The sequence below is a fragment of the Gastrolobium bilobum genome, unplaced genomic scaffold (genome assembly GCF_033153095.1).
Source record: "Gastrolobium bilobum isolate Gb01-03AN ecotype WA unplaced genomic scaffold, APGP_CSIRO_Gbil_v1 utg1269, whole genome shotgun sequence".
Taxonomy (NCBI): domain Eukaryota; kingdom Viridiplantae; phylum Streptophyta; class Magnoliopsida; order Fabales; family Fabaceae; genus Gastrolobium; species Gastrolobium bilobum.
This window is the reverse complement of record NW_026898540.1, coordinates 1,094,283-1,117,339: the sequence shown is the minus strand read 5'-3', so window position 1 is coordinate 1,117,339 and position 23,057 is coordinate 1,094,283. Positions and strand designations below refer to the sequence as shown.

At 33.4% G+C, this 23,057-nt stretch overlaps 2 protein-coding genes across 2 annotated transcripts; one reads left to right on the top strand and one right to left on the bottom strand.

The window, feature by feature from the left end:
- Positions 1–214: 214 nt before the first annotated feature.
- LOC133317280 (uncharacterized) lies at positions 215–1,191 on the bottom strand. The gene has a single exon (XM_061519139.1). The coding sequence runs from the start codon at positions 1,036–1,038 to the stop codon at positions 442–444; it is 597 nt and encodes a 198-aa protein (XP_061375123.1). The 5' UTR covers positions 1,039–1,191; the 3' UTR covers positions 215–441.
- A 4,983-nt stretch (positions 1,192–6,174) lies between these two features.
- On the top strand, positions 6,175–9,297 carry LOC133317265 (WEB family protein At2g40480-like). Its single transcript, XM_061519120.1, has 2 exons — positions 6,175–6,708; positions 7,487–9,297. Exons 1-2 carry the CDS (start codon positions 6,484–6,486, stop codon positions 8,960–8,962), a joined length of 1,701 nt encoding a protein of 566 aa, XP_061375104.1. The 5' UTR covers positions 6,175–6,483; the 3' UTR covers positions 8,963–9,297.
- Positions 9,298–23,057: the final 13,760 nt, after the last annotated feature.

Here is a 23,057-nt window from a genome sequence, read left to right as displayed (position 1 = left end):
TGAAAATAAAATTATCTTTTTCATGGATATATAGATATGATTCATGTTTTAGGCGACACATATATAATTATAAATAATATTAATTAATATCAATATCGTAATTCAAAAAAATTAAAGGATATTTTAGATAAATCAAAGTTTTAAATTAAATAACTATATAGAAAATCACACTAAGGAATTAATAATAATATACTAGATAGAGAGAGAATGGTAAAAATGGATTCTTTTTTTTTTTTTTTTTTGGATATCAGTAAAAATGGATTCTAATTTGAAGCATACACATATTGCATGTTTATTATGTCATGATCATGAGAAATGACAACCATATGTTTGACACATCTAGTCTCACCCTGACATCTTTCAAAACACACTTAACAACTAAGTTTTCAAAGATTTCTTACATCTTGTTGAATACTTGATTTCTAATGAAGATAACTCAAACTAATCATGGCTTACAGTTACATTCTTCATCTTCCCAAAAGGATAGCAACCTTTAAATCCATGTGAACATTTATGTCTCAAAGGAGAACCCATTGTTGAAGAGGGAGATCTTGACCGTGAGAATGAAAGGTTTCCTTGAACTTGATCTTTATCTCTGATGGAAAATGAGGGTGATGAATATGCTAATGACCATGAAGATGAAGATGATGAGGATGAAGAAAGTGACCAAGATGATGATGGTGACACAAGAGCCTTATTCCTTGAGGAGCCTGCAAACCTTGGCAAAATGCTTGTAAAAAATATATTGGCTTTTGAATTTTTTCTCTTGACATTGGACTTGGAATTAGAATAATAGGAAGGTGGGGGTGTAAGAGGTGGCAGAGAGGTCTCTAACAAGGGGTGCTTAGGGGTTCCTGGTTGTGCCTCCCACATGAAAGGAACTGCCACTGATGTTTCTCTATAATAGAAGACCCTCCTTGAAGAAGAGTTAGCCTTGGAAGTTTCCTTGGCCATTAGCTTGGAGAAAAACCTACCATCATCCTGTGTTATTCTGAAGGACATTTCAGCTGAGTGATAATTGGCACTATCACTAAGCATTTTAGATTGAAAAGTATATAATACTTGTCTCTCTCGGATCAAAATGCCTCAAGATCCGAAAATGGAGTTAAAAGCAAAGCAACTATGTGGACTCTATTCTCTAGGAGTTTGCAGTCTAGACTCCAAGCATTATCTTATGGTTCCCCGTACTTGACTCTTAGGAAATATAAAGCGTTCACATTATTCAACATCAATAAAGAATTGGCTTCTTAATAGATGAATTAATTTAAGCATAGTTGTAGTAATATTCAAGAAGTGGGGACTTTGTTCAATTATAAAATGGGAATTATTAAACTTTGGAACGGGACCAATTTAATTGTCACGAAATTTAATGCCTGAAATATGATTGATAAACTAAATATAAAACTGAATCAAATGGGTGGCTGCACATTTATTCTTGGAAGCATCTGGACCATTGATTAAGAGAGATTGACGTATATTAGTTGTGGAGAATTTATATATCATTGATTTCCAAAAATAGAAGAGAAGGGGAGGGAGGAGATTTGTCAATTTGTTTATGGGTGAACACTAATAAATGAAAACATGTGTGGTCCATGACACCATGAATGAAAAGAAGAAAACTTGTTATCAATATTGGCAGTGGGGCAATGGGGCATTGAAGGTACCTCTACAAATATGTACATAGTGCAAAAAAATTTGATGTGCTGTCAAAAAGCCTAAAGAAAGTTCATATATATACTTACCCTTGCCATTGATGACTCATCTGCCAATTATCAAACTATCCATCATTGTTCGTGATTTGAGCACAATTCTAGTAGTTCAGATAGGATTAGCATAAGGGTCTTATATTCTATTCAAATAAAATGTTCTGCAGACATGATCATAAGGGTCTTAAGATATTGAACTTGGATACCAGGCAATTCAACCTCATTAAATTGAGGCAAGAAACAAATACGAGCCTATTGACCCATTGAGGCATTATGATAGAGGCACTTCACACACAGCGTGATGTAGTTAGGTACTAGCAATTTAATGTCATGGGTGAGATGAGCTGTATAGAACACGACAATTTGAAACTTCATATATACTAGCTTTGCAGAGTCTTGAGTTCTTAGATTTGATGATTTGAATCCACCCACAGCAGCCCCCTTTAATGTATAATTATATTCAATTTGACACGTGTAAGTTCTTAGATATGATGATTTGAAGTTTTGAACCCACCACTTCGGCTTGATGAGAATGTAGTTACATCCAATTAGACCTGAAGCAATTAATTCTGTAATAAATAAAAATGTGTTCAACATCAACCACCTTGTGGCCTCTAAGATGTAAGAGTATGAGTGTGCAAATATCACGGATGGTAATTCAGTTCATGATATGCTGATATGATATAAACATGGCTAGAGATTTTTTATGTTTGAGTTGATCCGCATTCACATTTGTGTTGTGTAATGAGGAGCCCGGGAGAGGCTACCAAGAGCTTTTGTCCCCATTTAAATTTATATAAATCTTTAGAAATGAATATTATTTTTAATTTTTTTTGTCATATATTTAAAAATCGTCCCCCTTCAAAATTTACAGAAATTTTTAGTTGTAACTTGTAAGTACTATTTTTTATTTTATTTTGTCATACAAATAGTTGTAATTTTAAATAAAAAAGTAAAGAGAATTATATTGACAATTTTTTTTTTTACAAACTACACTATGTTTTATCAGTAAGACACTCTTGAATGAAGTCTTACTGATAAAACAACAGTGTAATTCAGTGGTGGAGCCACTTAGAGGCAGGGTGGAGACTTGGCCCGAGCTAAAATTCAAAAATTAGCCATATTTTTAACATGACTAAGTTTTTGGATAAAATTTAATGTTAGGCCTCATTTAAATTTTTGTTGGCCCTAGCTTAATGAATGGATTGGCTCCGTAACTCGTGTAATTTGTAAACAAAAAATTGGTAAATATAATCTTGCTCTAAAAAATTATATTATAGAAAATCAAAACAATAACATTCGTAACAGTAATAAAAATATGTTTGTCTTAGTGTTGATATAGATATAAATTAAAATCGCATCGTTTTGGGGTAGAAGAGATCAATTATATTTTGTCACATAAGAAACAATAAATCCATATTTTTTATTGAAAATATAAATTAAATAAAGGTAATCTCATTTTAATCTTATATATGATTTGCTAGTATATGTCTCTTGGAAGAAAAATGTGCTAGTGACACTGCAATTCTCTTATGGAAAGCTATCTTTGTATTTGTCTTCCTGACCAAACTAATGACCAAGTTTACCAATAACTTTATAAATATATTTTCTTATTTGTTTTAATGGGTCGATATAGGTTATATACTCCAAATTATGGAACTTGATATCGATAATTATTTGGTTAATAGGAATACTGAAAAAAGAGTTTAATATACTGATAATATATATAGACAGTTTTATATTAGGGGTTTTAGTTTGTCCTTTAACATAAGTTGAAAAACTTTCCTACACACACAATATTTTGTGGAGTCCACACTTTTTAAAGCAAAAAAAAAAAAAAAAACTATGACACGCAAAACGAATTTTTATAACATTACACAATCACTTTTCCTACAACATAACTCTTATAAAACCCTTTATATTATTAATGAAATAGGTTGTATTTTGTATTTAAAAACGATATTATAAATATTTATTTATATCATTTTTATATTAAAAGTAAATCATATTTCAGCTCTCATACAGGACAAAATAAGCCTCTCTATCTCTATCAATTTCAACAGATCTAATCAAATTAACCAGAATTTGATTTCTTGGCCTGCCAACCTCCAACATTGCATGCTTTTTTTCTTCTTTTCTTTTCCTCTCTAAAAGAGCTAATCATTGCAACTTATGATGGAGAAGCTATAATAATATCAACTTCTTTCATTTTGGTACGCGCACTTTACCCTCTTAAATTATTTTCTCTGCTTTGTGAAACGTGCTCACTTGATATGCTTTTCACTGAATGGGAAAAAATGGAAAAATAATTATTAGAGAGTTCTTACATGATAATTGATCATCATTGTTCGTTAAAATTTAATGTACTACATTGTTGATATAAATAATTTTTTTTTATAAATCACAAATATTCTCCAGGGATACAATACAATCTTAATAATGGAGTTAACTCTCTAATCACAAGGAATTGAATCAATTTGTATGTCCTTTTAAATAATACAACTTGTGTTATTTTATTCTCACAAAGGAATGAGACTCAAATTTTTATTTTTATTTTCACTCTTTAATGATCTATCTCTTTCTCTCATTTAAAATGACACATATTTTTTTTATATATAAATAGATTTTCAGATAAACAATCAACTAGATAAGCTGTCACGCATTTAAAATAAAAAATGTAATATTTGTGCACCAATTATTGACATTATTCAAGTATTATATTAATTACATAAGGATTTTTTTTTTCTCCCTCACGCAAGAAATCTCCAATTCTCCGCATCTATTTCGAATTAATCACTGCTAAAACAATGTGAAAAAATTGAATATTTGAACGCATAAATCATAGGTAATTATAAAGAATCTTAAAAAACATTTTTTTTCAGGTAGTTAAAAGGATTTATATTATAAATAGAAAATATTAATTGTAGCAATGATGTAACATTTCTTATCGATTCATATAATATTAAATTTTACACTAATAAAAAACTGAATTTAAACGGAAGCATTTTTATTTTTTTGAAAAAACATATTGTACACCATTTATTTATACTAACATGCGGTGAAAGAACTTCATTAAGTGTAGGATAACGTGATAGTCTACATGATAATATTATTATTGTTTAACATTTATATTTTTGTTGTAAAAATAATTGATATGTCACGTTCACAGAAAAATAAATGTCCATCACTAATTTTTTTCTTTTTTTTATAAAGAGACTCATTCACTTTAGGTGTAACAGAAAAATATTTTCTGCAGCGAAAATATTTTTCTCATATTATTAACTTATTATTGTAAGTGACAAAATATCATTGATGCTAGTGCTAACGATAGTAATATTAAAAAACATTAATTTGTTTACCAAAAAATAATAATTTAATAGCGTATAAAAAATATATAAAAAATAGAAGACAAAGAAATTTTTAAAAAAATAAATATTAATAATATAAATTTATTGTTAAATAAAACTTTATATGGGTAATAATAAAAGACTCAAATTATTGGCACCACTAGAGTTAGCCTAGTTGTGTTGGGTGTTTGTGTTAAGAGTGTGTATAGTATAGGATGTTGTGTTCAATTCCTTGTAACCTCCAAAAAAAAATTCAAATTATTTAACGGGAACAATGAAAGATTTTATCTCATGAGAAAAGGACATATTAAAAAGTGTAAAAAATATAGGAAAAAAGATGTGTCATTTTTAATGTTGTTAAAATCGAGATCTTTAGTAAAATCGGAAGGGGATTAAAAAATTGTAAAACGTAAAATTATAGTGTAAAAAAATTGTAAAAACTTAAAAGCGTTTGGAATATTAATAAAATTGTTTAGATGAAAAAAAATCGTAAAACCGTAAAATCGTAGTGATAAATCGAGATCTTAACAAGAATGGTCATTTTAAATGACACACGTTATATTCTTTCACTCTCACAAAAAGGTGGACCCACACCTATAAAAATTTTCTAATCATTTTCTCTACCATAATTTATCTCTTTTTCTCATTTAAACTTTAAAATAAAACAATTTTATGTCCTTAAAAATGATACACATTTTCTCCAAAAATATATTACTTGTTTTTCCCAAGCCAGAAAGAAAGTGTACATTTCAAAATAGGGAATGCTTTTACTGCGTCCACTCTAGTAGTCATCGTTGAATCCAATAAGGCTGGCCTCAGCAGCATGAGTGTGAGTGGAGACTGGAGAGGCGCGAACAACGTCGTCGTTTCGTTTGGTACCACATCAAAACTTTTTCCCCGCCAAAAAGTCAATCATATTATAACCTCACCTCTGCGAAATGCTTTTCCCGAACCGCGCAAATCACGCTACAAAAATCAAAGAGCACGAGCAACCTATCACACACTCACCCAACCCTCTTACGTGTCACTCATTCATTGGCTGGCACTCCTCAACAGCAACCACCAACGAACCACCTTAAAGCGCACACTCATAAACCATGGTCCTCAGCCCCACCGTATCACACAAATTAAAAAAGAAGAAGAAAGAAAAAGCACCACGGAAAAAGCGTTCTCTGCAACTTTTTTCCCGTTTCGCTCACCGAGTCGTGACTCGGTCCCCCCCTTCCCTTTTGCAACCGAGTTCTGACTCGGCCCCGCGACATCATCATCACGCTCCCTTCCACTTGCATCATCCTCGGTATTGCATAAATTCCCCCAATGGGTCTTTCTCGGAAGTCCAAGTTTCCAACTTTAACCAACTTTTTAACCTCTGGTTTTCGATGCTTCTCTGAAATCCGCGTTTGCGTTCCTTCGTACTTTCTTCTGTGGAAATGGCCGAAACTCGCGCCGATGGGGTTCCCGGAACGCCTTCTATAAGGGAAGTGAGACCCGAGACGGGAATCGGGTCGGGTGGGGACCCGATTCCCGGGATTAGAAGGGTGAATTTGCGAGCCGAGATTGATACGTCGCCGCCATTCGGGTCGGTCAAGGAGGCTGTGACCCGTTTTGGAGGTAGCGGGCCTTGGATACCCCTTTACAGGCTTGGAGAGGCTTTTGTAAGTTTTTGACTCTTAATGCTTCTTTTTTTATTGATTTTTATTTTATTTTATTTTTGGAAAGCAATGCCTCTATTTTTGTGTCTTGGAGCTGTGAATATGATTTATTTATACTAGGTTTATTTGCTCAAAAATGCGAAGAATGAAGTGAAAGTCAAATTTTGAAGTAAGAACTGGGTTGCAGTATTTTTTTTCATTTTAAAAAAGATAATGATATGTTTTATTTATTTATTTATTTCTATTTCATTTCTTAAAGGATTATGTGGTTGCTTAGTTAGTACAAAAAATTGAACTATTTTACCTGTTGTAATTTCAGCCTACTGTTAATTTCATCTTATTTCATGTACTTATGGTAGTTAAATTTTCCGTAGATGGATATATGAATCTTTTTTATTTTTTCTTTTGTTTGGAGTTGGTAAGTTTGCAATTTGATAGTTATTTTTTTTACTTTGTTAGGTAGTAGTAAGGTGCAGAATGCAGATAATTTGATGATTCAAATAATACATTTACTTTGAGAATTTGTATTGCAGGTGCTGACATTGGTCTAAAGAGCATTATGTAATTTTCCTTTCTGGGTTATTGTAAAATGAGTATTGGCAAAGTTGGACACAATTACTTCTGAGATGGAATTCATTTGCATTTTTGTCTATGAAATCCTTGTTTTTTTCATCAACTCATACTGCCCGTGCATTATTAGCATAGTTCTTTGTAGTGTGCATTCTTGATACCTTCCCTGTGTGTTAGTTTTATTTTCTGATGTAGAAGATTATATTAGCAGAACAACATTGAAGATTTCGACTTAAAGAAAGTGGAGGAACAAGCAGCAGAGTTGGAGAAGGATTTAATAGTCAAAGAACTTGAAACACTTGACGTGCTTGAAGAACTTGGAGCTACCAAAAGAATTGTGGAGGACTTAAAGCAGCAGCTACAAAAAGAAGCATTGAAATGTTTTGCAACTCCTGATGTAAATTCCTATGAACAGGTTGGAACTCCTGTTATTAAGGAGATGAATAAGGAAAATTATGGAAATATTGTTAACAATCAAGAACATATATTGCAAAGTCCAACCCCCTGCACTATGTCATCACCTGATCTGATCTTAATGGAGTTGAAACAAGCCAAAATGAATCTTGGTAAAACTATAGATGAACTTGGGGTGATTCAATCCTCTGTTGAATCTTTGAATAAGAAGATGAAGAAGGAGAAAATTTTTCTAGAGAGGACACGCCAAAAGCTAGCATCAAAGTTTGCATCTTTCTCTGCTCAAGAAAGGGCCCAGGAGCAAACAAGATTAAATCCACCAGCATCTCATGTAGAATGCGCTTTTTATAATCCTGCTAATATTATGAGGAACTTCAATTCTGATTCTGAGCAGTATAATAGAACGGTTGAAACACGAGCTGAAGTTTCAAAGCCCTTACCTGTGTATGATGTGAATGGATTTAGTATTAAGACTGCTGAGATGAGGTGGCTTGCAGCTAAAAAGATGGAAGAAGCTGCAAGAGCTGCAGAAGCTATTGCTTTTGCCGAAATCAAGGCTCTATCTAGTGCTGAGAGATCATCAGGGTTTGCTCTTCCAGAACCCGAGAAAGTCACTTTTGCTTTAGCAGAGCGCTCTCCTTTAAACCCCAAGGCTCAGATACCTGAGGAGTCAACTTTGAAGAAGGTAATAGATTCCAAGTTTCAAATTGATGAAACAAATATTTCTAAACTTACTATTTTGAAGAAGTTGGAGGAAGCAACAAAAGAAGTTCTACATAGCAAAAAAGTCTTGACAGATGCTTTAAACAGTGTTGAAACTGCAAATAGAAAGCAACATGCTGTTGAGGAGGCTCTAAGGAGATGGATTCCAGAGGATGATCTGAAGAAGCAAGCGGTGTATAACTCTATTAGCTGCAACAAGTTTAATCAAGCTGGAAATTGTCATGATTCTTCTCTACCGGATTTAACCAAGTCAACAACAGCAAACAATGATCCAAAGCCTGTTTTAAGGTCCACAATTTCAATGAGAGATGTACTTAGCAGAAAGCAAGTTCCCGAAGGGTATGCTACAAGAAAGGAGATGGAAGAGCACACTGAAAGACAAAAGGTAGCATTGAGTCAAATGCTTCGAGCATTGAGGGAAGATATAACTCTTCCAACAAATGCTGATAAAGATGGCAGCAATCAAAAGCGGTTCGTATCACAGAGGAAGAAGTTTGGATTCATCCAAATATCACTCCCGATGACAAAGCCAAATAAGAGAAGGGCATGAAATTTTAATCCTACATGCCTATGCATGGATGAATAACCACTACTCATGCATCTTTATGTCTTCCCTTGCCATTCTTTATTGGTTCATGTGTTACGTTTGCTTTCCTATTATTTATGTAGAAGTTTGTGTGGGTGTCTGATATTGTAAAATATGTTGTGCTTGAGTGATTGGTGATTATTCTATGACTAGCTTTGACGGAGCTAGTGGATTATGTTGTACTCATTTGATGCATTAGAGTGATGAGGAATTTATCCACAGGTTATGAAGGTTTTATCATTGGCTAATTTGATTGTTGGGAAAAAAAAAATAGTTACCTCCTCCCCCTACCCCAGATCCTGTGGACGCCCTGATAGAGCTAAGTGACATTAGGATCTTGTATGTCCTGGCAGAAAGTTGATGAATTAGGTAAAATTTCAAAAAAAGAAACCTATTCAACGTGTAGAGGAAGCTTGACACACGTTATCCTTATAAACTCCTTTACAATTGAGATTCTACACATTAAAGACATTTTCCATTTAGAGATGTGATCTTTGATATGCAATTCCATTTCTTCACTGGATTTTAACACTTTCTATAATAATTTTTGGGTACCTACTGATCCAAATTGTTGCTTTTGCAAATTCAATCAAATAACAGCTTTGTTATTCTTAAGCCTCTTGTACGTCATTCATTTTGTTTGCCTACTTGCACAATATTATGTTGTGACCCTTGCCCCCTTCAGTTGTTATCTTCAGATGAATTGAATAATGTTTATTCTTTTAAATTTGAGATTCGTACTGTATTCATGACGATTGGATTGGCTTTTGGTTAATGATGAGGCTTGATCAATGTTTGGGAAGTTTGATAAGGTTAACCTACGTCTCAGGCTCAATGACATTCCAATTCTTACAGTTTGGTTAAATACTAATTAGTTACTTTTGCTGGTCTTACTCGCTACGTAAACATAATTTTCAATCATGGCCTATATGGATTATTTACTGTTCCTCAGACTGCAGTTCAGAGTACTCTTCTAACAGTTGAGAACTCCTCTAGTCAAGATTATTGGAAATTCAAACATGAGTAATAAAATTCTACATCGATAAAGAATGAATTAAGTAAGGGATCTATTAATCTCATGTTTATTTCATGCAACGATAAGATTGTGGGGTTCATTAGTTTTTCAAAAAAAAAAATATTGGATCCCATTATTTTGTCTCTGTTACATGAGATAATTATATCATGCAACATGAAATAATTATTTCCCATTAAGTAAAAAAGATATAATTGAAATGAGTGATGAACCTAATATCTTGTAATTTTGGACTGGAATACGGTATTGGGCCCATTTAATGATTTAATGTAGGAAAATGTATTTATCATGTTGTAGGAATTTTTATGATCATATTTTAATTATGTATTTTTAAAAGTACATAATTAAAAAGAACCAACAACAGTTTTTTAACTATGTACTCCAAAAAATACATAGTTAAAAAAATAACTTTAATATTATAATTATGTACTTCCGAGAGTACATAATTAAAAAACAGTTGCAGGAATTCTTGAGAAAAAAAGAACCCTTTAATGTAGTAGACTCCTACACTTTTTTTTTTCGAATTCAGTTTACCATTTGATCTTCTCATCGCTTCTCGGTTCTTATGTGATTTATGATTTAAGATAGAGGACATTGATTGAATCTGTATGTATAATGGTGAAATGTTGTTCCAAATTTATTTGCTTTTTAGCGTAAAGGTTGCCTTAATTTTTCGATGACTTCAAGTCTTGTGATACAAATGAGTTAGAACCGGTTTGGATGGGCTTTTTTTTCTTCAAAAGCTGCTTTTTTTAAGAAAAAAAAGAACTTCTCGAAAAAAGTCTGTTTGGATGCCTGCTCTTAAAAAAGCAAAAGTCATAAAAAAAGTCAAAAACCTACTTTTTTTGGAAGCTAAAAATTTTAGCTTTTAAGAAAAGCAGAAGTCAAAAGTCAAATATTTTTTTTCAAAAAACAAATATTTTTAAAAAAATCTAAATAGCTGTAACTTTTATAAAAAGTATTTTTAAAATAAAGAAGTGATAAAAAAGACTTTTTTCAAAAGTCCATACAAACAACCTCTTAATGCCTGTAATGTAGACGGAGGAAAAGGTGAGGCAGCAGTTTTCTATTGTCCACAACATTTTGGGACTGAATGTGTGCATGACATGTTGCAAATATATGGTGCATTATATGCGTCGGAAGTATGACATGTTCCGTCACTAGATTTCCCAAGCTTATGATTCTCTTACCCAAATTCCGTTCAGAACACGAAAGCATTGAATCGTATCAATGACTATTTTGTTGTGTTTGAACCAACTTGTACCCAAGAAAGATTGCAAAACAGAAAACAGATTACGACCACAATTTTAGATAAGAGTTTGTCGGATTTGATCTTGAAATTGGTGGGTCATTTTGGATAATCTTCTCTACATTTAATCACTAGCTAAGTTAGAGTGAGAAGTTCTCAAAAACTTCTATTTTATCCTTTGGATTAGTTTGTGAATAATTCTCACTAATGTTAATTAATTGTTGGCAAATAAAAGACTTTCTTTTTCCAAAACATTATATCCCAGTAATCCCACCAAAGTGATCCATCTCATTCAAATGGATGAGAACTCGTTTAAAAAACCAAAAAAATAAACTAAAAATAAATATAGACCATTCTATTGAATCATTAAAAATTAGAAAAATTGATTATCAATTTATTGGCTTTATAAATTTTGAACCGGTCCAATCGTTTTTATAACCAGTGTTTTAAAATTTCATCCCTGTTAGAAATCGATAACACACAAATCGAAAACGGAAAAGAAAAAAAAGAGAGAGAATAGACATAGCGATTTACCCTGGTTCACCCAATTTAGTCTACGTCCAGCTTGTCTGTACTATATTCACCTCACCGCCACTCGTTACAAGTCTCTCGGTTTACAAGACAAATATAAATAGGATTACAAAACCCTAACAACAGCTATTCATGGGTCCAAGCCCAAACTGCTAAGAAAATTACAATAAAACAGAGACCCACAATCTAGGGCCCTCATCAGCATGCGAAGTATGAGCCATACTCAACAATTCCACCCCGGGATCGACCCCTTCGGGTCACTGATGTTGGAATTTTTAAATTCCTCTAAACTTTATGGTGACAACTATCACCCACAAGCCAAGATTCCATCATACCAAATCATAAAGAAAAATAAGAACAACATAAAGGTGGAGGAATACCTGTCTCCATTGCAGCGGAATAACTTTGATCTTGTCTCTTGGGGTTTGTAGTCTTCCTCAGTCAAATCACCCTAAAACCTTATTCCTTAGTGTGTCGTCTCTCTCTTGATGGGGAATGTAACAGCCCCAAACCCTGTAGCAGGATATTGTCCGCTTTGCCCCGCGCACAAGCACCGTCGAGCTCACGGTTTTACGTTTCGGGTTACCCCAAAAGGCCTCCTACAAGGAAAGGTATCCACACCCTTATATAAGGCATGCTTCGTTCTCCTCTCCAACCGATGTGGGACATTACATCCTCCCCCACTGGGAATACAGCGTCCCCGCTGTACAACCGGTCCAGGGCCAGGCTCTGATACCAAATGTAACAGCCCCAAACCCTGTAGCAGGATATTATCCGCTTTGCCCCGCGCACAAGCACCGTCGAGCTCACGGTTTTACGTTTCGGGTTACCCCAAAAGGCCTCCTACAAGGAAAGGTATCCACACCCTTATATAAGGCATGCTTCGTTCTCCTCTCCAACCGATGTGGGACATTACAGGGAAGAGAAACTAGGGTTATTCATTTGACGTATTGGGGACCATAACCCTTTTTTATAGTGTTTTTATCTTTATTGTTGGGCCAATAAGCTCCCATTATACCTAGTTGGCCCAACACCGATATCCACTCATTCAGCCCATACTCACTTAGGAATCTATTTGAGAATATTTAACTGATCACTTTAATTTACCCAATATATATAAATAGCACAATATAATTATTAATATAATATGTGACCCACAATAATTATTAGAAAATATAATTTCCTAACAATCTCCCACTTGGGCCACATATTAACTTGAGATAATTATATCGTATATCTTTAGTGCGCAATTGTATGTTATTTTTCTTTAGATTCCTCCTTAGATACGATCTGGTCCACCTCATATATCAATATGAGATCATGGCGGCTTTTGTCACTTTCAAGCGTAACTAAACCATCCATGGTCATCGCACCAATATATTCAATGACATAGATCAAGTATGGATGAGTGGCATGGAAATTACATGCAATGTGATCTTACCATGCCTATTTCCAACTGGTCCTACTTTAATCTTTATGAGATCAATCCTAAATTTTCTGCATACACAAAGCAGAAACACAAGCACAAAATATAATACATTCAGAGGGAAAATATCATTGAATCCTTTATTCTGCAGAAAACAAACATAAGAATATTTCATTTATTTATTTACATAGAACACCAACATAAAGAACTCCCACTAAACCATAGTGTCATCGAACAAAACAACACTTATATGAGCAGTATGCTCGTGAAAGACCTTAGGCACTAAGCCTTTAGCAAGCGGATCCGCAAGCATGGAGTTCGTCCCTATGTGTTCTATGGAAATCTGACCACTCTGAACTCTTTCTTTAACAACCAGAAACTTTATATCGATGTGCTTCGATTTTGAAGAGCTTCTGTTGTTGTTGGAGTACAACACTGCTGACCTATTGTCACAATAAATCTTCAGTGGCCTTTCAACACCACTCACTATATGCATCCTGTGACAAAGTTTCGCAGCCATACCCCATGGTTGGATGCCTCAAAACAAGCTACAAATTCAGCGGCCATAGTAGAGGAAGCTACGAGTGTCTGTTTAACACTCTTCCAAGAAATATCTCCTCCAGCCAACATGTAGACATAACCTAACGTGGATCTTTTACTATCTTGGCATCCAGCAAAATCAGAGTCAGTATATCCGACGATCTCTAATTCATCTGACCTCCGATATGTAAGCATATAATCTTTAGTTCTCTTTAAATACCGCATAACCCTCTTGGCTGCTTTCCAATGATCCATTCCTGGATTGCTCAAGTATCTTCCTAACACTCCCACTATAAATGCTATATCAGGCGAGTACAAACCTAGGCATACATAAGGCTTCCTACTGCCGAAGCATAAGGTACCTTTGTCATTTCTATCATCTCAAGCTTACCTTTAGGGCATTGGGCGAGACTAAACTTGTCTCCCTTAGATATGGGCGTATCTCCTGACGTACAATTCTTCATGCCAAATCTATCCAAAATCTTTTCAATGTAGGCCTTTTGTGATAACCGTATGATACCTTGAGCGCGATCTCGAAGTATCTGTATTCCTAAGACAAAAGATGCATCACCAAGGTCCTTCATCTCAAAATCTTTAGTGAGAAGTTTCTTGGTTTCATGCAATAAGCCTATATCGCTACTGGCAAGTAAGATATCATCAACATATAGTATCAGGAATATGAATTTACTCCCACTGAACTTGTGATACACACAATCTTCCACTAAGTTCACCTCAAAGCCATAGGAGATAATAACCTGATGGAATTTGTGGTACCATTGACGAGAAGCTTGCTTAAGGCCATAAATGGACTTTTTCAATTTGCAAACCACAGACTTTGAATCTCCCAATACAAAGTTTTCTGGTTGCACCATATAAATTGTCTCATCAATGTTGCCATTGAGAAACGCTGTCTTTACGTCCATCTGATGTAGCTCCAAATCCAAATGAGCCACAAGCGCCATTATTGTCCTAAAGGAGTCCTTCGTAGAAATCGAAGAGAAAGTCTCTTTATAGTCTATGCCATCTTTCTGAGTGAAACCTCTAGCAACTAGACGTGCCTTATATCTTTCGATGTTGCCATTTGAATCCCTTTTGGTTTTAAATATCCATTTACAACCAATGGGTTTCGCACCTTTAGGCAACTCAATAAGATCCCAAATGTCGTTGTCTTTCATAGATTGCATCTCATCTTTCATGCCATCAATCCATTTATGAGCATTAGAGCTTTCTAAGACTTGTTGGAAGTTGATTGGATCATCTTCCTTCAAGCTTAAAATATTTTCATGCTCTTGAAGAAACACAATATAATCATCCGGAATTGCATTTCTCCTTTCTCTAGTGGATCTCCTTAATGGCACTTCTTGAGTTTGTTGAGTTTGTTCTATAGGTGGCATAGGGGGTGGTTCATTATTGTCTTGACCCAAAGCAATGTTAGGGACCAAAGCTTGTTCCATAACAATGTCATGAACAGGGACTTGATCATTAATTGCTTGTTTCGTAATTGCATCTTGAATGATGACAATATTAGGAAGAGAAAAATTATTTTCTTCCTCATCAAAGACAACATTCCTTATTTTATCTTTCCCCCCCAAACTTAACATCCTCAAGGAATCTGGCATTTCCCGTCTTCAAAAAAGGATCTTGTAGTGGGATTATAAAACTTAAAGCCCCGAGAGCGTTCAGCATATCCAACAAAATAGCAGCTGATTGTTCTTGAGTCCAACTTTCTTTCATTTGGCCTATAAGGCCTTGCTTTTGCTGGACAACCCCAAATGTGTAAATGCCTTATGCTAGGTTTCTTTCCATTCCATAGCTCATAAGGGGTTTTTGTCACTACTTTGCTGGGAACCCTCTTAAGGATATAAACTGCAGTCTTTAGTGCTTCTCCCCAAAGTGATTTTGGCAATGACTAAGCATACTCCTCACCATGTCTTTAAGAGTCCGGTTTCGCCTTTCCACAACACCATTCATGCTAGGTTTACCTGGCATTGTGTATTGCGGGACGATTCCACACTCCTTTAGGAAGACCGCAAAGGGCTCTGGACGTTGCTCACCTGATCCATCAGATCTACCATAGTATTCACCGCCACGATCAGATCTAATGGCCTAAATTTTCTTGCCTAACTGAAGTTCAACTTCAGCTTTAAATTCTTTGAACACATCCAATGATTGTGACTTCTCTCTAACCAAATATAGGTATCCAAATCTTGAATAGTCGTCTATGAATGTGATAAAGTATAATTGACCATTCCAAGAGGCTATAGCAAATGGTCCACAAATATCCGTATGAATCAATTCTAAGACGTCTGAAGCTTTGTTGGAACCTATTTTCCTTATGTTTGTCTGTTTTCCCTTTATGCATTCAATGCACACCTCAAAATCATCCAGATCAAGGGGTTCAAGAATTCCATCAGTCACAAGCCTCTGAATTCTCTGTTTAGAGATATGACCTAAACGCTTGTGCCACAGAACCAGTACCAACAAACTAAAGTGAGAGCCATACCCTTCTTTTCGCGCCATGCCTAGTATTTGGAACACTCTTTCTTCATGTGTCCAGATTTCTTACAAAAGAAGCAGTGAATTCCTGGTCCTGCTTCTTTTGCTTCTTTGGCAAAGCATCTGCATTATCCTAAGCTCTCTTTCTTTTCATGTCTTGAGAGGTTGATGCAGAGTGAGCACTATCAGTCTTCTCTCGCTGTAACCTCTCTTCCTCTTGCACGCAGTGAGAAATGAGCTTATTAAGAGTCCATTTCTCCTTTTGAGTGTTATAACTCACCACAAATTGACTGTATTGTGCAGGAATAGAGATAATAACTAAGTACATGAGCAACTCAGAGGGCAGCTCTAACTTTAATGCCTTTAGTTTTCCAGCAAGATTAGACATTTCCATAATGTACTCCCTTATGTTTCCCTTTCCTTTATACCGCATGTTTATGAGTTTGGACAAGGTTTGACCCATTTCAGCCTTTTCATTTCAAGCAAAGTATTGCTCGAGTTCCTTCAGAAACAACTTGGCATCAGTAGTCTCAACAATCGAGCCCCTAAACGCCTCTGGAACGCAATGTTTCATGATCATCAGACACATGCGATTTGAGCGTTCCCACTTCTCAATTTTATCCGTGTTTGGATTTTCCTGAGTGGAAGTGGGTTTCTCAGTCCTTAGCGCATTGTCGAGATCCATGCAGCCGAGAACAATTTCCACATTCTCTTTCCACAGCTTGAAATTTGCCCCATTAAGCATTGGAAGCATATTCATTTGAGCAACATAATTGGTAGCGGTAGCAGAAACTATACAGAGAACCAATAAAGATAACATACTAATAACATTTCATATCATATATATTCAAACATACATGATATAGACAAATAATCCGAAGTAAAATGAGTTTATTATAAGATACCTAGCACAACATTAATATTTAGTCTGTGGACAAAAATATCAACTTGTAAGTGGTACTCTTAATGTAGTAATCAAACATTGACAATAAGTCCTGTCAAATCATAGCCTTCCTGTGGGCCGACTATGAATTACATGGAGAATTCTTGATAATTGTCACATATTTATTACCACAGGTATGTTTGTTACTTGGCCAAATAATAACCTTCCTGTGGGCCGATCACTATCCGCATAAGCAATAAACATACACATGATCACACAACATATGTTATTTGGCCAAACAATAACCTTCCTGTGGGCCGATTATTATTTGCATAAATAAAATATATTTATATGACCAACCTATTTGAAATCAAATTAACTTTTATAAATTTGGCCACTGTGGCAGCTAACAAATCTATCATATTCAATTTCAAATAGAAACCTTTAGGGATAATAAACACATTTAAAAATAAAATAACAACAATAAAGAAAATTATTCTTTATCAATTCTCAATGTATATAAATATACATATTGTATCATTATATCATTATATCAATAACACTAAATACCTTTTCATTATAAGGCTTAAAAATTAATGCACAATCGACGCACATGTAAGTCTTTTCAAATGAAAGCTTGAAAATAATGCACACAATAAATACCTTTTCATTATAAGGCTTAAAAATTAATGCACAATCGACGCACATGTAATCCTTTTCAAATGAAAGCTTCAAAATGATGCACAATACCCAAAAATTTAAATTTGACTTTTGACAAAGAATATCAAATCTAAAAGAAAATCCCAAAACCAAAGACCTTAAACATTCGATTTATTTCAAACTATAAGTCCAAAACATTATAAGAGAATTCATTGTTTATTCAAAAAATTCAAACAACAAAATCTCATCGATTATAAAGCCAAAATTCTTCCAAACATTCCATCAATTCACAGATTCAAAATTTAAATAATAAACCCTTATTAAAATGTGAATCCTAGTTTTTTTTTTTTTTTTTAAATGTAGCTTTTGTTCCAAAACCAAAAAGTCACCGTCAGGGAACAAAAATAACTCTACATAGCTAATACAAAATACATAAGATGGAACCCACGTTCAAAAAATAATAAACTTTATGCCAAAAGACAATAAAGCAAAACTTTTCATGATTCATTATATATAAAAATCACAAAACTTAATTCCCTCATAATTCAATATGACGATGGCTTTGATACCAATTGTTGGAATTTTTAAATTCCTCTAAACTTTATGGTGATAACTATCACCCACAAACCAAGATCCATCATACCAAATCATGAAGAAAAATAAGAACAACATAAAGGTGGAGGAATACCTGTCTCCATTGCAGCGGAATAACTTTGATCTTGTCTCTTGGGGTTTGTAGTCTTCCTCAGTCAAATCACCCTAAAACCTTATTCCTTAGTGTGTCGTCTCTCTCTTGATGGGGAAGAGAAACTAGGGTTATTCATTTGACGTATTGGGGACCATAACCCTTTTTTATAGTGTTTTTATCTTTATTGTTGGGCCAATAAGCTCCCATTATACCTAGTTGGCCCAACACCGATATCCACTCATTCAGCCCATACTCACTTACGAATCTATTTGGGAATATTTAACTGATCACTTTAATTTACCCAATATATATAAATAGCACAATATAATTATTAATATAATATGTGACCCACAATAATTATTAGCAAATATAATTTCCTAACAACTGATCCCCTCTCTCTGAGGGTTCGGTTTAGTAATTAGACCCTACTTGCATGTTGATCTCTCTAACCCCCGAAATCCCCTGGTTGAAGCCGTGACTCCCGGGTTAGAGGGGTCAAAGGGGTCTTTGCATTTTTTTAATAAAAAAATATATACACGAAATGATATTGTTTGATGTGTAAAAAAAAAAACAAAAACAAAAACTTATGCTGCCTAGCTTTAGAACTAGATCTAAAATCTGAATCGTTCTTCTTTTCTTCCGATCTTCTCTCCCAGACTCAGACTCAGTCTCCTTGTTCCGGTAATCTCCTAAACCGTGATGGTTCCTCTCTCCCCACCATTAATTTGTCGTTTCGCCGCCTCTCCTATGCTATCCTCTATTGAATAAAGGATCTCTTTTCACATTCTGTTGTATGTGCATGAGAAAAATAAGAAGGGCTTGAGTTTGGTGATATAACTTTTCATTAACTCCATTGAAATATGTGTTTTATACTTTAATTAGCTTGTGAATATTGACTTGTGGATGTAATTGGTTGAATTATGTTAAGTATATTTTGAATCTTTAATGATTGGTGGTTTGATTTTTTGAATTTTTAATATAGAATACATATTTATATTTTTTTAATATATAAAATCGGGTCAGTTAAGTGACCCTGTGATCCCTCGATTGAACCCCTAACCTCGGCCGAGTCGATGGCCAGGCGAGATTTTTAAACACTGTTTATAACTGGTTTTTTTTTTTTTGGTAATATATATCTGGTTCTTTGCTTAGTTAATTTTATGATCAAATAAACCAATTTGGTTCATTTATATTTATTTAATAATGGGGACTAAATAATTTGTCCATCCCAAAACATTAGTCACGACTCACGAGCAATTTAGAGATGAAATGAAAACTAATTATTGTTTAGTTATATGTTATATAAGTTATTTATATTCATTTTCAAAACGACATTGTTTTAGATTGAAAGATTAAAAAATTACAACGATAATAACTACAGAAAAATATTTCTGCAGTTAATTCAGATAAGTTATCTGCATTTACTTCCAAAACACTGTCGTTTTGGGTTTGAAAGATTAGAAAATTATAATTATAAAGACTATAATAATTCTGAAATAAATTAAAATTACAAAAATACCATGATTTCCGCCTCAAAATGACGTCGTATTGAGCTTACTGCAGATAACTTATCTGCATTAACTGCGGAAAAAACAAACTCTAAAAACAATTATAATCTTAGAATAAATTATAATTACAAAAATATGATAAAGGAGAAAAATTGAGAATTAATGAGATGTTAATTTTACCTTTCTTAAAAAATTAATATAATTATTATATTTTACAAATAAAAATAAATATAAAATTTATAAAAAAAATTATTTATGTAATTTCACATTAAAAAATGATTTTCCCTCTAAACAAATATTTTCTCTCTCTAAAAAATATTTTTTCTCTAAAATTGTCTATTTCACATTAAAACTAAATTAAAATTATTGAATTTTTTTTATAAAATCACATATATAAAAGTAAATCACTTATCTTAAAATAATGTAATTAGAAAAAAAGTAGTTTAATAAAATAACTTTAAGAAAGGGAAAAAATCAAAAAAATTGAGAAAAAGAGTAAGGGCACATTAGTAATTTACTATATTTCCCATTTGAGACCCCACAAATTAGGGAAACTCTAAAATTTAGGGTGAGAAAGGTATTGAAGGGTTTTATAAAAATTCACTAGCAAAAAAAATTAAAATATTTCTATTTTAATAAATAATTATGAAAATATAGCTGTTTGAAATAATTTACGAATTTATTGCACTCAATCACGTTCAAAATGGGCATGCGCATGACAACTCACGCCTCATTTGGACGTGATTTGTCACTCATTCACGCCCAGAAAAGGCGTGACCCATATGGTATTGACATGTGACACAAAAAAGCCAACAGTTTGACCGTAAAACTTTGAAAGATCATAACTTTTGACTTGGGTATTCGAATCAGGTAAAAAAACAATTTATTCGATATAACTTTTCAAGATCTACACAATACTATCTCATTGAAGGGGATTTGGTAAAAAAATTCCATTTTTTTTTCAAATTTGCAATAATGGTGCCACCACAATTGCAATTATCTCCCAATTTTTTTTTAAAAAAAGGACAACATACGCTTATTTGACTTTTTGACCCATTTGCCCATTTTTAAAACAAAAATTAACAAGTCCGTATTTGACCGTTGACTGAATGATATAATCGATTACATGAGCTCAAGTTTACCGTAAAACTTGAGAGAGCCAAAACTTTTGGCCCGATAATCCGAATTAAGTGATTTTTTTAATTACACATAATTTTTTAAGATTTAAGCACTCGCAAATTTTTAGAGAATTATTTGTTAATGTTGAAAAGGAAAAATTTAAATAACATCATCCACAAAGATAAAAATTACCAAACGGGCACAAAAAAGCATTTGTTGGGAAACTTTTTTGGCAAAAGTCCCTTTGGGTATTTGCCAACACATAACTCTCGATTAATTACGTGGAATAAAAAAAGGATTTGCATTTATCATGTCACATGTGACATGACACAAAAAAGTCTCCTACACTCACAACATTTTGTGGGATCCACACTTTTTAAAGCAAAAATAAAAATAAAAAATTAAGGCACGCAAAACGAATCTTTGTAAAATTACACAATCACTTTTCCTACAACATAACTCTTATAAAACCCATAAAAAACACATGATTCAGATACCCGAGTCAAAAATTATGCCCTTCCAAAGTTTTATGATAAAATATCTCAAATTTTTAAATTTCTTTTAACCAAATCCCCCTCAATGACATGTCATTGCGTAGATTTTGAAAAGTTTTATGAAATAAAAAGAAATTTACCTGATTTTGATACCCTAGTCAAAAGTTATGCCATTCCGAAGTTTTACGGCAAAGTGTTCAACTTTTTTGTGTGTCTCGTGTCAACACCAAATGATTCACTCTTTTTCCTGAGCGTTAATGAGTGAGGGGTCACCCATAAATGAGACGTGATTGAGTGAAATAGATTCGTAAATTATTTCAAAATAACTATATTTTCATAATTATTTATTAAAATAACAATATTTTAATTTTTTTTGCCAAAATTTCCTATTTCCTTCTTCCATTTTTTAAAACTCACATAGAAGAAAAAATATAGACAAAACGTTCCCCTTTCTTCATTTTCTTTCTTGATATTAACTCTCAAACACCCTTATTTTCACATTGATTTCCTACCAACGATTTCATGGTAGGGTAGCATGGTTTGCTAAAACTGCTAGACTACTATCACACTTATTTGTTTTATGTTTTAGGAGCCTCCTAACTTTTCGATAGATGCAATTTTGAATTTTCCTCAATTTCACATCCGTAAAAGGAAGATCTACTGTTATTTGTGCAATGCTTAAGGGGAAAATACTTCTGCTGTTACTGCAGAAGTATTTTCTTCCTGCCGCAATTTTAACAAATTTTTTTGTTTATTTTTTATTTTGTTTTAAAACAAATATCGTAGATTCCATAGTGTTTCTCTGTTTGCGAAAACTTTTATCTTCTTCTGTTAAAGCAGAAGTTGAAACCCCATGCATAATAAACAAAAATAAAAAGGTGGTGATATTTTTTCTTTTAAAAAACATTCTTTTACATAAATTTATTACACAATTTAATAAAAGATATGTTATTCTACCAGTGTTAATAAAATTGGATCGACTCGAAAACCGATAAACTCGTCATATAACCAGTTCGGTTGAAGCAACGGACTGGCCATGCATCAGAACCGGTGCGATCCGGTGCGACTTGTCTAATTTTCATGAAAACCAATCACTCGGTCGGTTAACCTGTGACCCGACCCGGTCCAAAAAAAAAATTCAAATTTTTTTTTCCAAAAAAAAAATCATAATAGACATATTTGAATATTTTTTTGCTTATTGACTTACATAAGTTATGTACGTATAACACTAATATTATCTCAATTATGTACTATGCAGAAAATTTTGATTTGATTTATAGTTAGAGATGTCATTTTCTGAACCTAAAGTCCTGTATCACGATCATTATATTTTTGTTCGATTTTTTATTGGATAATAATATGTGATTCATTATTTTTTATATTAAAATATTTGAAATTTTTATCATTTTTTTAGATATTTGAGTATATTTAT